Below are 17,462 nucleotides of genomic sequence, written 5' to 3'. Positions count from 1 at the left end.
AAATTTTAGGGGAATTTGATAACCATGCCTATAATAATTTCATACAGGTACTAATACCTGCCTCATATTTATGTGATAGATTGTCATGTCAATAGCAAACTGACAACGTACGATGAATGTGTTATATATTGAACAACTGTCTTTCAAGTCCATAATGTTCCTCATATTTTCTTGTCGAGACGTATGGCCGAGTGGTTAAAGGCGACGTCTCAGAGACGTGAGGTTGGGTTGCGGGTTCGAACCCCACAAGATCACGAAACAAAATACTTAGCTATTTACTGTTTTTTTTTCCTCAACTTTGTATTACATATTCGTCCATGTAGAAATCACGTTCGTATATAAACGCACCTATACACACACACAGACACACACACACGCCATATCCCTCTTTTTTGTGTGTTGGAGACCACATTGCTTCGACTGCAGCAAACTTTTGCAGGTTGACTTTGTCAAACCGATCATAGTATGTAATGACGACGACTGAGGTGTTGTCCTTTGAACAATTGTCTTTCAAGACGATGTCATTGTTTATTAATTTGATGACGTCATTACACTGAAAATTATGATTAAAGGCAAGGTATCAAAACCAGCCGATTATAGGTTTTATGTCTGCGGGACGTATTTTTTCCAAGTTGCCAGAAATGGCATAGCGACCTCAGTCGTTACAAGGCCGCTTTTCCGTCTAGCAATGCAATAGATGTTCACACGGCCACGTTAGTTGAGTGGGCATTGACTTTCCCCCTGTTATATCTATACATTGTTTTTTTTTTTTTTTTTGTCTTACCATTTCCGTGGATGACCCGTGGCCGAGTGGTTACAAAAACGGTTTCGCAAGCACGCTCAATATAACTTTAAGGTGCCTATATTACATTCTTTTCTTTGTCGATCACAGATGACTGTCATCTGATGACCACAAGCGTATCACCTAACTCGTCCTCAATGTGACGAGTTTTCATGTCTCGTTTGTTTTGGGGTTTTTTTAATCAAGACCTACAGTAATAAAAAAAAAATAGAAATTTGTATACTGCACCCTTTCCAGAAGAAATATTTTATTGATTTCCAACCTAGGAAACAATATACACTGTATGTACAACTGTACATTTGCAGGTCTACAGCTCATTTGTGTTCTGGGAGGCAGTACTGTGTAAGTGGTCAAGTTTTTGAATACAGTTGAACCTCTCGTATCCGGACAAGTCGGGACCGGGGCTCATCCGGATAAGGGATTTGGCCGGATACGGGAGACTCAATTTATACATGTACATATACATACACATGTACTGATGTAGCCCATTGTAGTACCACATGTAGTAATGTGTATGCTGCAACCTTTTCATTGTTACACTCAGTAACAGACCCCAAAATAGAGGTTCGTGTTTGCAAGCATGAAATCATTTTTCTTTTATAAATTCTTGGGATGATTTACCGAAATAATTATTAAGAAATGTATCAAGTATATGTAATTCAGACCCCAAAATAGAGGTTCGTGTTTGCAAGCATGAAATCATTTTTCTTTTATAAATTCTTGGGATGATTTACCGAAATAATTATTAAGAAATGTATCAAGTATATGTAATTCATGTGTGTTTGTGTAGGAGTTCTCAAGGAGTTTCTTAAAAAAAGATAAAAAAATCACGGCGAGATAATAGAGAGATCCGGATAAAGGGAGGCCGGATAATAGAGGTTCAACTGTATCTGCGTGGACTGTTGAACTAAAAACACTGCAAAATTAAGTGTTTGGTAGGTTTGAATATGCTTGCTGGTGTTGGTGACTGTACATTTTTACCATTTCAAATGCAGTAAGCTGAAATAAAGTGGGTTGAAATGGAGTGAAATGAGTGGTTGAAGTGAAGTGACTATTCCAAGAGTTCCATACATATTCCCTCTACTTAATTGATCTTATTACCTGTGAAAATTATTCTTGCAATCCTACTGTAGGAAGTGAGGGTATGGGGATAGCCATAGGTTTGAGGTTGGAGTAAGGTCTTTCTTACTGAAATGTTTATTGTACTTATTTGTAAGTAAAGCAAATCAACCCCAAATATAAAAAAATAAAAAAATCCTAAGTCAATGTGTATAAGGATAAATATTTTCAGGGTTAAGATCAGGGTTAGTGAGGTCAGCTTCAGTTGGGTTACAGTTGTACATGGAACTTTCTCCTGGAATGTACAATGTAACTTGATTTAAAAGTACAATGAAATATGTAGAGGTCCCATAGCCTGGGTTTATAAAGTTTCTTAATATCTTAGCATTGTTAGTGCCCTCTTGCAATGAGTGATACAGCTTAAATATAATTTCCACTCTTCATACCCCTTCCAAGGCGTTTGCGTGTATCTACAATGTACCTGGTACTGTACATGGACATGTGGCATTAACAATGTGCTGATATGTGTACATTGTAAATCAAATTGAATGATAAAAGACCTCCATGAACATACTTACATTTGTTTTCATGCTCTTATAATGCATAGCAAGTACTGACCAGTAGTCATGTGTTGCATTTATCTTTTGAAAAGGGCTGCTGTAGTCATGCGAATTTCACCAGCAGATAACGGCATGGGTATGATGATGAAAAGTTTCAAGTTTTACAGTAGTTAATCTGCATCCATTTCTCAGGAAGAAATTGGATTCTTTTAATTATTGTGGGTTTTGTGCAAACATCCAGAACACTGTAAGGCAACATCAGTGTGTAATCCTTTACTAAAATGTCATTTTCATATCGTGTAAAATTTTCGATGACTACCTTCCAGTCTAAGGATGTGATTTATGCAGAAAGTAGTCATTGTGGTACATTTCATGCCCAGAGGGATCGGACTGTCCAACCTGTTAAAATAGACCATTTATAATTATGCTCATTTTAATGTGGCTAGATGGGTGACATGAGGAGAATTCAAAAAGAAATATCTTTTTCGTGGTTTTATTATATGATATAAGACACAATCAGTTTTATTCTAAGTGTAATGGAGTGGATTATGTACAGTTTTGCTACAAGTAACTTTGAAACACCATATGTTGTACTTTAACCATTTTTTTTTTCAGACACTGAACAACAGCTTTGAATGCTTCAAACCAATCTAATGTGAGACAGCAATGAAAGCAGACTACATTGTACAGTACATCATAATATAAAGTTGTATCTACAGAGAATCTACCATTGAAGCGCTTGCCACGAGAAGCTAGCTGACCAATGACATTCCAGGAGATATGCTCGGACTAGTCACATGACCCCTTGGGGGTGTGGAATGCTACCTTTTTTGACGTTGTCATGGAGCATGGCGACGTGATTGACATCGATGATTTGCTGGGGGTATCTTCACCAGAGGTGAGCAGTTTGTAGCACATTGTAAAACAAGGATTTTTCCAATTTTGTGATAAAGATGCAATGATGGAATAGGGTGCGTGTCTATTCTGATTATGATGGAAACGGCTCAGAAACTCCTAATATTTCAATCCATAAATGTTTTGACGCAAGATATTTCTTTAACTGAACAAGAAGAAAATATGTATGCAGATCATTTAAACATGTACTTTACCAAGAGCATTTTCTTGTGTCAGCACTAAAAATATACAGTAAAACATACACATCCTGTATAGGCAAGCACTAGAAAGATTATACTCAAGATACTTACTGTATACGCTGAATATTTTGCGAGGTTTTTATTTTTGCGAATTTCGCGTGTCAGCTGCTATTCGCAAACTTAAAACCATGCGAAAATATTGACTCTGATGCCGATATGAATGTGACGTATGCGTACACATTTCTCCGTTCAGTACAGGACTCCATGATCGCGAATTTAACCACCCGCGAAATTGTGAGGCAGTCCCGATTCACGAAAATTTAGACTCGCGAAATATATGGCGTATACAGTAATATGGAAATATGGAGTATGAGGAATGGAAATCAATGTAATTTACCATATCATTCTATAAATGGTATTCATGAACATCTCATTTTCTGGGAGTCATTTGGTTTGGTGTTTAAGTGTGCACCTGCAATCCTACTCCTACAATGTAGTCATTCAACTGCTAGTCTAAACAGATTAAAAGTTTGCATGAATTTGTTGATGTTTAGAATGATATCAATTTCAATTTTTCAGTAGATTGTGTTGTGAGATTTTTATACAAGTCAAAGAAATAAATATAAAAGAAATTATGTCAATTCATTGCGCATGCTACAACACACATATACATAGTGTACAGTACACATACAATGTACACACTTTGTACATTGTACGTGTACGTGTATTATACAATGTACATGTATAGCCCAATAAAGTAGAGCTTTTCCAGAAATCAAATTTTGATCTTCTTGTATGTTCTTAAAACATCCATTACTTATCAAATGAAGAATTCTGTATTTCAGCAACCTTTCAGTTACCAATACATCTACATGTATTTCAAAGAACATGTCACATAAAACATTGTAATTCAGTAATTCAATTTTTGTATAGCATAAACTGTCATATCTTTTTTTATAATATATTGATTGATTATTGTTTGTCAGATTTCACACAAACCTTCATTGCCCTGTAGCGTTGATAAGAAATCAGTGCACATCGAATTGAACGTTTCCCACACTCCATTTTGCAGTAGTGGTCATGGTCGAGTGATTCTTTGTCCGACCACTGAAGGAGGTGCTGGGAAGCTTCTCAGAGCTTTCAAGTAGTCCTTGTAAGGTTTCTATGGCCTCTCTGATCTAAGCTAAAAAAGAAGCAGAGTTCCTCTCATCCTAATGAGATTGACGGATGTATTTTGAAGCTTTCTCCAGCCCCCATTTTCAGTCCGGGGCATGTACAGGCAGAACAAGTACATTGTTAGTGAAAAATGCCTCTTTGGTGTGGATTATCCTCTAAGCTGTCTTTGCAGTTTTTTATTCATCGGCGATGGTAAAAAGTTTTGCGAGAAGAAACCCTGAGTCATCTCCTTCTGTGATTTCTCTCAAATAATGCAGAGGATCTGTGAGGATGAGATAGTTTTGTGCCTGTGAAAAGACATTCTTGAAATCACATCGGGACACTTGTATTGATACGCATGTAAATTCACTCTGAGTAAATGGTATGATTATAACTCGAACCAAAAAAGAAAAAAATCCTTTCTGATTCAATCGTGCCATGGGATGTCATCCTACAAGCTTTGCAGAAAGCTTCATTAATTCCTTGTGAACAGTGTGCATCCCTTTAAATGTATATACATGTATGTGTAGTTAAATCTTCAGGCTTTTCCACAGAAGAGTAAAAAATTAGAATTTGAGCTTGAAGTCACCATAATCAGGGCTGCACATTAACCCATTTTTCCTACTGGTACAAATGTAGGCCCTGTCCCTGTAAGACTAGCTCATACCCAGTTTTTCCATTTTTCACTGATTTGAATCTAAAGTTTACTAGTCCAAAAAAAATATGGAAAACCATGAAAAAATGGAAATGTGAGCTTTTTTTAATATCTATTTATTGATTCTATTAATCCCCCCCCCCCCCGAAATCAGTAAGTCTGCCACAACAGTACTGATGCATTAAAAACTGATGCAATCACTTGTGCAGAACTTGTTGAATCATCTTTAAAGGACAAGTTCACCTTCATAAACATTTAGGATTGAGAGAATGCAGCAATATTAGTAGAACACATCAGTGAAAGTTTGAGGAAAATTGGACAATCGATGCAAAAGTTATGAATTTTTTTAATTTTTGTGTTGGAACCCCTTGATGAGGAGACTACTAAGGCTCGTGATGTCATATGAGTCAGTATAAAGAAAATGTAAAGAAAATTCGACATATTTTCACTTTTTTCACATAATAAAAGAGCACTTGACTTGCCTCTTTCTAAAAGCAATGGGAATAATATTACCCATAACATATGTCAGTAACGAGTCAAGGGAATGTGTACTTTTTTCAAAAGATGAAATTTTGTGAAATTCTCTTTAAATTTTCCTTATACAACGTACATGTATTGTTGTACGCATACACTGCAGTAGTCTTCTCATCCAGCGGTGACTGCACAAAAACTTCAAAAATTCATAACTGTTGAACGGATTGTCCGATTTTCCTCAAACTTTCAATGATATCTTCTACTATTGCTACATTCTCTCAATCCTTATGTTAATGAAGGTGAACTTGTCCTTTAATATTGTCTTTCTATGTTCCCTTCATCAGACTTGTTCAATTATTGACTGGCCAGACAATGATATAAGCTCTTTTACTGGTCAAGTTGGACCTGTAAAATGGCCATTCCAGAAAAGTTACTTGCCCAACAGTGATTCTTACCTGTCTGGCACCTTCAGACCAGTGCCAGTGTTAAGCCTTGTCACAATGTTGTAATGACTATAATGTTTGTCCATTTTGATAGTGAGTGTACATATGTACATGGATTTATTCCATATACAATATAATGCTTGATATTACACATTTTGTATGCTTCATTAAACTGGCCTTTGATCTTGCATTGGCTATTCAACCAAAGTTTAATTTCCCTGAACCTTGGTGCCATTCACACATGTCATTATTTTTAATCAATGGCAGGCATCCTTGCCACTGGAGGAATATGACCTGGATACCTTCCTTGAAGCTGCCCTCCATGGCGAGGAGAAGAAAGGTACATTTGAAGGTTATTACAACCAAAGAACTCTCCGTATGTAATAAATTGTAACTGCCCACACCGATTTTGTGTTGAAAATACATTTGTTCCAAGCAGTTAATGTTTCCTTATAATGAACAAAAAAAAAAAAAAAAAAAAAAACCAGCAGAACTTCTCTGGATATGTAAGTTGTACTTATATGTTAAAAAAAAGATGAAATTAGAAATTTCTTTTTCTTAATTTACCACATGATAGTAATGACAAGTAAAAAATAAAAAAATAAAAAATAAAAATAGTATGACAAGCTTTGCAATGTATGATCTTACCCATAGCATGTACGAAAGTCTTGTCCTCCCATTGCTATTATTATTATTATTATTTTTATTATTATTATTTTTTTTTTAGCTTACAGTGATCATTCATGGTCTTGCAGGAGTGGCTGGCTGAAATTATTAGAGAATGCTATATTAAAAGGAAGAAGATACTGTTTTATTGATATCAGAAATTAAGAATCATTTCAAGTGTCATTGATACCTAGTTCATATCTTCTTCTTTTTTAACATCCATAACACTTGCATTTAAATCATTATACTGTTATGATGCTTTTGTAAGTCTCAGTAACCATCAAGCCATGTTGTGTAATGTATAGTACTCTCTGTTTGGTTTGTCATTGTTCAGGCAAAGTTGGTCGCCATGGTCACAAAACAAAGGGAGGTAAATCATCAAAACCTCCTGGGAACCATTTGGCAGCCTCAACTCCTTCAGCTTCAGGAACAAGCGAGGAATTCTTAGACTCTCTACTTAGTTCTGTTGGCCAGTCTGTTCTCACTCATGGGGAGGAGTCCGTGGATGTAAACTGGGATGAGCTGCGGAGATTCATCGCTGAGTTCCAGAGTGATGGAGATCTTGACGTGCTCAATGCCAGCCAGAGCCCTGGGACCAAACAGCTTGATGATGGCGTCTCGGTCAGCTCCAGCAACTCGGAGTCTGTGGATGGCAGCTTAGCGTCAGGCGAGGGTGTGGGAGGCGGAGTCAAGGGGAAGCAGAACCGGAAGGTGATGCGGGGGATGCGGTTGCTAGTGGCGAGCCTCCTCCGTAGCAAGTCCTCCCCAGCCATGGCAAGCCCCACCCTTAGGGGTGAGGAGGAGCGTCAGAAAGACCTCCTGCGCCGGCAGAAGATGAAGGAGAAGAGTAAGAGGCGGGAGGAGAAAGCCTTGGTGAGGCAGGCTAGTGAGGGTTATGGGTCACAGGACAGTGTTTCACTGGTATCCAATGCCACGCCCGTGGTGGTTCCAAGCTCTGTGTGCTCAAGGGGGGTAGAACTGGACAATGGCCAGAGGAACAGCCCAAAGTGGGACACTTACCTGTCCGGTTTGGATGAACAGACAGCAAGGCTGTTCCATATAGCAGTGGAAGAGGACAGGAATGCTCTGGTGAGTCAGGTCACATTTTCTATAAATCTCACACAAGCCCCCCCCCCCCCCCCCCCCCTACTGAATCAAATTTCTACATTTGAAAGGGATGCATAATTTTATGCCACGGAGATTCCTGACCATCTCTAGGTCATCTGCACCCAAGGAAAATGTCATGGCATCAGTGCAGAGTTCATATGAAAACTGCATTGTTGGTGTGCTTTTTTATCACCCTTACATGTACACCTTCAAAAGGGATGCTTGCAGTATACCAATGAAACACGTACCCTACATCTTAGTACATTATTTTTCTTACACTGTTTGTGCAACGGCTGTTGGTAACACAGAATGAGCATCTCAACAATTTTTTTCATCACATCTGAATCATTAGCTTAAATTGTAAAGCATTATAGCAATTTTTGAATGTATTGTAGTGCTGCATTACAATCAAGGATTGCCCTTAAGTCTTCCAGGCCTGATACAAACTGTATCTTAGTGACCTTTCCAAACTATTGATTTGATATTTGTAGGAGCAATACCTTCGAAGTAATCCCAGCCTCCGGGATTCACGAGATCACCTTGGCAACACACTGCTGCACATGCTCTGTCGTCAAGGAAAGCTAGAAAGTGTCAGGTGGTTGGCGTCGGGCCTCTGTGGACACCATGTCACTTTGGAGAACAACAACTGTTTCACACCCACTGCACTGGCTGTCAAGGTAAGTTCTACTCCTCTTTAACCTTTTTAACACATTCTTCAATTAGGATTTAACCCTTTTGAAGTTTGCAATTTGAGCAGTTGCATTGAGAATCAGAGAGTCAACAATGTTCAAGTAGATATCATCAGCATCTTTTGATTAGTGGGATATGTTGTGATGCTCATATGGAACTACACTGTACTAGTTATTCAAAACAACTACAGGCTGTACATCACATACATAATTGTCCCCGCCGAACAAGTTCGAGCAGGGGACTATGAAACGGGCTCCGTACGTGTGTGTGTCCGTCCGTCCGTCCGTGTGTGCGTCCGTGTGTGATCAAAATGTTCAAAATGCTACTCCTTCGCCATTTCTAACCCGATTTTGATTCTGTTTGCTTTATATGATAGCAGTACATGGGAGCTTTGAAACTTCTATACAGAATTTCAGTTGTGACCTTTGACCTTGACCTTTGACCTATATTGTACATTTTGCTTCAAAATGCTACTCCTTCGCCATTTCTAACCCGATTTTGATTCCGTTTGCTTTATATGATGGCACTAGGTGAGGGCTTCGAAACTTTTACACAGAATTGTGACCTTTGACCTCTTTGACCTTTGACCTTGATTTTTGACCTATATTGTACATTGCCTACAAAATGCTACTCCTTCGCTATTTCTAACCTGATTTTGATTCCGTTTGCTTTATGTGATGGCACTAGGTGAGGGCTTCAAAACTGCTACACAGAATTTTGATCTTTGACCTTTGACCTTGATTTTTGACCTGTATTGTACATTTTGCTACCAAATGCTACTCCTTCGCCATTTCTAACCCGATTTCAATTCCGTTTGCTTTAAGTGCTGGCACTAGGTGAGGGCTTCAAAACTTTTACACAGAATTTTGACCTTTGACTTCTTTGACCTTTGACCTTGATTTTTGACCTGTATTGTACATTGGCTACAAAATGCTACTCCTTCGCCATTTCTAATCCGATTTCGATTCCGTTTGCTTTATGTGATGGCACTAGGTGAGGGCTTCAAAACTTCTACACAGAATTTTGACCTTTGACTTCTTTGACCTTTGACCTTGATTTTTTTTACCTATATTGTACATTGGCTACAAAATGCTACTCCTTCGCCATTTCTAACCCGATTTCGATTCCGTTTGCTTTATGTGATGGCACTAGGTGAGGGCTTCAAAACTTCTACATAGAATTTTGACCTTTGACTTCTTTGACCTTTGACCTTTTTACCTATATTGTACATTTTGCTACTAAATGCTACTTCCGGCGGGGACATATATTACGCACCGCGTGATTTCTACTTTTCCTTGTTTACATTTGATGTTTGTGGATATTTTCAATGTCTTGTCTATGTTTTGGTCCAGTCTAGCAGAGCATCGCTCAATAGTGAAGAACTGATGATTATTCTCTCAGTCCCGTACTTATGTGCTTATTCGGTGATTGTTAGTATTATCAAGGAAGTACTAGGCAGCCTTCTAACTTCTTGGTATTTACAATCATGTATCAAGAGAGAATAGTAAAGGCACTATATGCATTAAAGCAGTGCTTCTCAATCAATTGGACATGATGTCGACCAAAAATAAAATACAAAAAGATTCATATTTGAGCTAACTATGAACCTTTAAAAAAATTGTAGCAGCGAAGGTGGGCCTCGAGTTGAAAAAGCATGCATTCAAGCATTCAATGTATGTACACTTGTAGACATGGCTTAGATGTCAAGCAATTCCTAATATGTTTATGTTATCATGTTTAAAAATTACAACAAAAAAAAATATGCGCTTTGATCAACACCAAAGTTGATCATGCTCGTCATGGTACATAATTGTTTTTCTTCTTACCTTACTTTTACAGAGAGTTAATATGTTTTATGTCATTTTGTATGGTAGAATTACATTTATAAACAATTTTAATGTGCTCTTAAAAATTGCTTTATGTATTTTAGGGTGACACAACATTTGCTCTTGGGACCAATACTCCAGTCTTATTTTCTCCCAAGGACTTAGGGTTAGGGTTATAGGGTTGTGATAAGGTCTTAGGTTTAGTTTAATGTGAGGATTAGGGTTGGGGTTATGCTTGTAGTTAAAAGCTATGTTTGGCTTAGCTTGCAGATATTTCATGGGAGCAATTGTTGCAGGAGCAAATATCTTGGAACTACACATGTATGTTTAATACAGTACTAAAATGCCTACCGTGTAGACTATGATCTGTCTTTAAATGCAATGCGAAACTTCCCTTCAATGTAAGTTGACGCTCATTCTATCCCTGAAATATAATCTTCTTAGCTACTTTTTTTTTGGAAGTCCCCTTTTCTGCAATATTGTAGTATAAAAAAAAAGGAAGCTTTACAGCCATTTTATTTGTGCAACCAAATTTGAATCGCCTATGGAATTTAATGCAAATCTCTTTATTAAACATAATGCTTTTTTAAAAAGCCCTGTACATGTCAACATGTTAATTCCCAGCGGAATTTCTGTGACTCTTATGGCGTCATTAGCACGTGTATCTGTATGTACAATTTTTGTATCTTATCTATGCATGTACTGTGCTTACTATTACAGCATTTTTTAAGACTGCTGCGCATTATTAATTCTAGCTGTATACAGCTAGGATGTAAGAGAATAGAATTAGACTGCACTGCAAGTCCCGACACTCAACAGCACCATTGTATCAAAGTGCTTTTATGTTTCTATGAAAATACATTGGCTTTATTTTGTTGTTTGTATTCAGTATTGAAATGATTTAATATGCCGCTGTATATATTGTATGTTGTTCATAAAGGCAAATGCTTTTGATAACGGAAGTTGACATCCTGTGGCCTATTTCCAGTGGTCGTGAATGTCCTTGTTAGCTCTGTCTCTCATTAGGATGGATAGTTTATGAGTGGAAGAATAATGCGAGAATACAAGGACATAGAGAATATCCCATGTGCTGGAAAACTAATTAATTCTGCAATGTACACTGTACATACACTGCAGTTATCACACATTGTTTACAGTGCCTCAGCACACTGCTGAGAATGTAAAGAAACTTTAATGAAGTGTTAAAAGAGCCCTCTAGCGTAAAGACGGCTGGAGGTTCATGCAAACAAATTAAAACAAATGAACACTTATCCACCCATCCCCAGAAGTTGTATGCACTGTGTACATTGTATGGATCATTCGATGCTTGAGTTATTTCTTTATTTGGCTACAGGTGTTGTATTTGTTCTTAATATTGCACATTTGTGAAGATATGTTTCATTTATTTCTTTCATTATTATTATGATCAAAAGGTTTTGCATCAATTTCTTCATCTTATCTGAATACAAATCTTGAATACTACACGTGTATATCAATAGTCCTCTAGTAATGTACGTTCTAGTACCGAGCCTTTTCGTCTTTTTTGCCCTCTGGGAAACATACTTTTACTGTTACAGCAACAAATGAGTAGAAGAAAATCCGTACTTTCATCAAATCTGCAAGCTCAGTGCATGTTATGAAGAAAATGTTGAAAACTTACATTTTTCCTCAGTCATAATGATTTCTCTAACTTATCTTTTTGTGTGTGTTTGTGTACATGCCTGTTTTGTAAGTGGTGTGATATACAGTAGGTGTACTCTTATTTGTACAATGTTCATCTAAATGCCTGATAATAATGTCTAAATATTTACCTCTAACTCATTGGGGAAAATAACATATCATACCCTGTGTATGTTGCAAGTGTGTGTGTGTGTGTGGGGGGGGTGGAATATTAAACTGAAATCCTCACTCCTTTGCAGCATTTTTTTTTTTTTTTTGGGGGGGGGGAGGCATTGTAAACATCCAGTCTTTTACCACTCTTCTACACTAAATCAAAACATATACACTGTACAAGTCAAAAGGCCTTGGGATTAAACATGTGTACAGATAATTTGTGTTAAATTCTAAATCTTATTTATCTCTGAGGTTGGACACAATAAATCATCATCCACTTTCACTTTTCAATACCCGTTTTAATGTTTTCTGCCGATTCAAAGAACTTTCCTCAAATTTTTAATTTCTTTGTAAAATATTTCTCTTTTCTTTTTTGATATTAATGACAAAAGTTATTAGATTATCAGCAAAAGATTTACAATGTAAATGTGTACATGTGTAATTATGTTTGTTTGACTACAGAAAATGTGTCTGTTCGTGTTTGTGTGTATTTGTGTGTGTAGGAAGTACACATGGTACGGAAAGATGCGAGCTGGGCAAATTTCCTATAAATAGCCTATCAGTAAATTTCTCTCTGCTGGGAGTAGACTGTGTATGAATGGTACACACTATGAGGGAAGGGGAAACCAGACAAGATAATAGAGACAAAATCCCATATGACAAGCCAGGTATGCTTGTTCCATGAACCACAAATATGCCTGTATTGATTTTTGTATTGATTACAGAGGATTGCTTCTTAAGAGAAAACTATTGTCATTTTGATGTTTGTTTGGGGTTCCTCTTATTGTGCTAATAGCACGGAGGAGAACAATAAACCTAGTTCCCCTGGAGCAATCGTTTGTGTGCTGGCTTTCTCTCACCATTGTATCTCATAGTCCCACATACATGCTCAAGAGAGTTGGGGATAACTGGAAAGGAGGCTTGAGAGAGAATGTGATAGATAAACAATAGAGCTAATCCCCTCATCCTGTTTTTCTGTTTTTTAAATGTCAAAAAACACTTCAGGCAGGACCCTGTGTGAAGCCATTTTTGAAGCCTTTTGAGTGCTGTTTGGAGATCATACCATTGTGCATGTCTTATGAAATGTGTCTCTCTGAATAAAGTTGTAAGAGTGAAGGGGTCATGTAGTCACAGAAGGGAGACACTGCTAACGGATTCCATTGTAGCATGAATTCATATGTGATACTGTACAATACTACAGCCACTTATGTTCTGAAGAGGTGCATGTACAGAAACACACATTGTCAAATGTATGTTTCTTCTTAGAAAGAGTCTGCAAAGTTATTTTTTTTTTTAATCACCATGTTGTTACAATCTAATATCTTATGGTAAAAATATATATTGGAATTTTTGAAGTCTGTAAAACCAGAAATTTTTGTGTCCAGTGAATGCCTGTGGCAATTCGCAAAAATTTTATGCCTGGAAAAAGGCCGTCGGCTCCAATTCATGAAAATTATCTATTTGCAGCACATACAGTACATTGTAGCTGTCTATCTGCCCATCCATACATTGTAGCTATCTATCTGCCCATCAGTCCATTTATCTAGCAAGTATCTCAATGGATACTGTTTGTCTATCCATATATCTGTCTATATCTACAAGTCTATCTATCTATCTATCTATCTATCTATCTATCTATCTATCTATCTATCTATCTATTTATCTATCTATCTATCTATCTATCTATCTATCTACAAACCTAGCTATCTTTGTACATTTTGAGGGAGAATACATTGGGAAGGGCTGGAATATATATCTTAAAAGATAAACCATTCATACATAATTCACATATTTTTATGTAACAGTGAATTACTGCAGTATGTAATCCCACATATGTGTCCAGTTTTTGGTTTAAATAAATTGAAATTGAAATTGAAATTCCAAAATGTTTCAAGGTGAACTTTTTCTTTTTGATCTGGCAGTATGGCAGACTGGAGTGTGTGGAGTGGATGATCAGTGAGACCAAGGCTAGAGGAGAACTCCAGTCACAGGACAACAGGTGGTCCCTTCTCCACATTGCTGCCAGATTTGGGCAGGTGAGTTAATTCCCTATTCCATTTCGGAGTGACATTGATATTGTGTATGATAAAGTGGCCTCGAGAATGTAGCGCTGAAACGAGTCTCACGTGCACTCTGATTTTTTCGCTATGAAACATGCATGGGAGTGCAAAAAGTGTGCAGCAGACAAGCATTTCTGCACTGAGTGTTATCCTGTGGCAGATTACCCATCACTCTATGCAAATGGCAAGAACCCAAACAAATGCTTTGATTCACATGGTTGTCTGAAAATAGTTCATAGACCCAATTTATAAAACAAATAGTGCACCAGATTAAGGATCTTTGGCCAGTCCTTGAATTGCTGTGACTTTAGCATTGACTTCACAAATTTTTAGCTTAGATTATGCCTACGAGTTTCAAGAGACTGCAGGTGTGTTAACTGAAAAGCATAGAGATACAGTGTATGTTTCATAATGCTGCCCTAAACACCCTTATGGCACATCTTTGCACCCTATCCATTTGGGGTGACTCTTGTTTATTATTTTGCTGTAGATTTTTTTGTTACCCAGTAAAACCTAGTGAGCTAGAGACACTTACTTTATCTGGAACAAATCTTCATTTCACTATTCAAATGCAACCTTTGAATGCAACCCACTACAACACAACATGTGATTACCGCTGAATACAATTGTACATTTCAGATCTTGGAATCCAGGTCATATACATTGTGTGTTAGTTTTTGCTCCATAGTTTTGGCTTTCTGAATGTTAGGAACAACTGTTATTGTCACGGATATTCATGAAATTGGAGTGTCATTAAGCTTAACTTTTCTTCTTTTTTTTTTTGCCAAAAATATTGTCCACCACCTGTTGCATGTACAGTTGTAGTATCACGTGGTCATTCCTTCTCCTTATGTTTCTTTTTCTTTTCAAACTTTTTCCACTGCTTTGGTGTAAAGGAACCATGTCTGCGCTGGCTGCTGCAATTCATGCAAAACGTGGACATCCATCTAGATGTGCTAGATCGTCATGGCAACTCACCAGTGCACCTTGCAGCCAGACATGGTCATCTTCGTTGTCTGCAGGTCAGTTCCTTGGAGCAAACCTAGTTCAGATCTTGTCATTGGGGTCATTATTTTCACACTTTATCCTGTTGCACGCATTACCACGTAAATACATTTGTCCTGAGAAAGGTATGAAGTGTCTTGACATGAATTATTCACCTTCCCATTGTTGAGCTGCAAGGACACTAGATGATATAATCCTCCAAGGAATGCACATATGAAAGGAAAAAGGTGACAACAGATTGGAGATTATCTCCAGCTGTAAAGGGTTTCCCCGAAATGAGTTTGTCACTGAATTTGTTACATTCATTAGTGTGACCGTTTTTGGTAGCATTATTGTGTTAGTCTCTCATCAAGACTGTTATCATTGCTGCTGAAGAGTAGATTTTTGATCTGAAAGTTTTTTGTGGGATTCTGACGGTCGTAACTGACAGGAAAATGTAAGTCATAATTGGCTTTCATTTCATTCATCTTCAGCATTTCTCGTGAAGAATTCAGTCAGGATTAGAATAACTCACAGAATTAAAGTATCTAATTATAAATGGACTACCTTTTTTTTTTCTTTATTACTGTGACCAAGATTTCTTGTTTTTCATGCACCATTGCAAGTCATTTATTCTTCATGTACATTTTTTTTTTTTTTTTTTTAAATCTGAGCTGACTTTGTACTGCTGTAACTGCAAAAGCATACTCGGACTTCTAAAAAATTTTTATCTATAAAGTCTGCTTTAATATCATTTGACCATCTTGTCTTCTTCTAGGATGTCAGATATTAGATTTGAAGAGAAGATGTGAGCCAGTTTACTAGCTTTCACCAAGGCTACCCCTAAGAATTTGATATGAACTACGGGCAATAAAATTTTTGTCTCTTCAGACCCTGGTAGAATTCAACTGTGACATCACAATGGCAAATGGCAAGAAGCACACAGCCTGCAGCCTGGCCACAAAATACCAGCATGACACCTGTGCCCAGTTTCTGGTCGTCACGGAAACCTGCATCTCACTCTCCGAGCAAGTCACACAACTCAGGAAGGACCTCAGAGAGTATGACATGAAGCCATTCATATACTTTTACTTTAAATGACAAATTCAAAGCTAACTGAATGAATTCTCGGTACCCTAATACTTGTTATAGTCTTTTCCCTCAATTGATTTTAGCTTTTGAGTTTTTCACTACATGATGCCTTTATTGCCAACTTTATTGAAGAATATACAACAGTAGCGCTGATAGTGATTGCTGAAAAGGATTTTAACAGCTTAAAAAAACTAAAAACAAAAAAACAAAACAACTTTGAATATGATTAGGAAAATGATTGTCAAACAAGATATTGATTTGAAACTATGTTTGCACAGTGTAGTTATCAATGCAGTTTCAGAACTGCCAATCTCACTTAGTCTGTCAAAGGTTCCATGCGGACTTCAGTGTCTTGAGAGGAGACTATGTGAGCCTCCCGGATTTGGAAATAGCTTCTGCCAATAGAGATGCATAAAAAGACAAATATCTCCCTGATTGCTCCTTTATAAAGCCTCACCCTTTTTGTACTTTGAATATTAGCAGCCCTGATATTTGCAAGTTTAAAAGTAGCAGCCTGAATGGTATGGGGAAAGTTTTTGTGCCAAGAATACTGTACATCTAACATGCTAATATTTTCCTATACAGATATTTTCCGAAATGGTTATTGATTGAACACTTTTTTTTCCATTCTGTTTATTCTTTGTTTTGTAGCCTTCTAACTGCCATGATAATTGCGAAAACAAAACAAAACAAATTCAAGTATTTAGAAAAAAAAAAGTGTGACTTCTCAAACAAATGTGGTACTTTCCTTCTCTTTGTGTGTATGTTGTTGTTATCTCTTGAGAAAGTTGCCATGGTTATTATGTAATTATTCTCTCTTTTTTTAATAGATACCATCAGGAGAAAACAATGCTGAAAGCAAGATTGGATGATGTAAGCATACAATTGAATTTTATATTGTCAATTGGTTTGTTATTATCCAGGAAGGAAGATCAATGTCCCGTTTTATAAAACTTGTTATC

At 37.2% G+C, this 17,462-nt stretch overlaps 1 protein-coding gene across 1 annotated transcript in view; it reads left to right on the top strand.

The window, feature by feature from the left end:
• The first annotated feature begins 3,262 nt into the window (after positions 1-3,262).
• LOC140237817 (uncharacterized) overlaps positions 3,263-17,462 on the top strand; it is a 50,107-nt gene continuing 35,907 nt past the window's right edge. The window contains exons 1-8 of the mRNA XM_072317746.1: positions 3,263-3,319; positions 6,510-6,582; positions 7,243-7,997; positions 8,507-8,692; positions 14,287-14,400; positions 15,321-15,446; positions 16,300-16,469; positions 17,331-17,373. Coding sequence (XP_072173847.1) covers positions 3,263-3,319; positions 6,510-6,582; positions 7,243-7,997; positions 8,507-8,692; positions 14,287-14,400; positions 15,321-15,446; positions 16,300-16,469; positions 17,331-17,373 — 1,524 coding nt within the window. The remainder of the gene's footprint in view (positions 3,320-6,509; positions 6,583-7,242; positions 7,998-8,506; positions 8,693-14,286; positions 14,401-15,320; positions 15,447-16,299; positions 16,470-17,330; positions 17,374-17,462) is intronic.

This window comes from Diadema setosum, chromosome 14 (assembly GCF_964275005.1).
Source record: "Diadema setosum chromosome 14, eeDiaSeto1, whole genome shotgun sequence".
Classification (NCBI taxonomy): Eukaryota; Metazoa; Echinodermata; class Echinoidea; order Diadematoida; family Diadematidae; genus Diadema; species Diadema setosum.
This window is presented reverse-complemented; position numbering and strand designations above follow the sequence as displayed.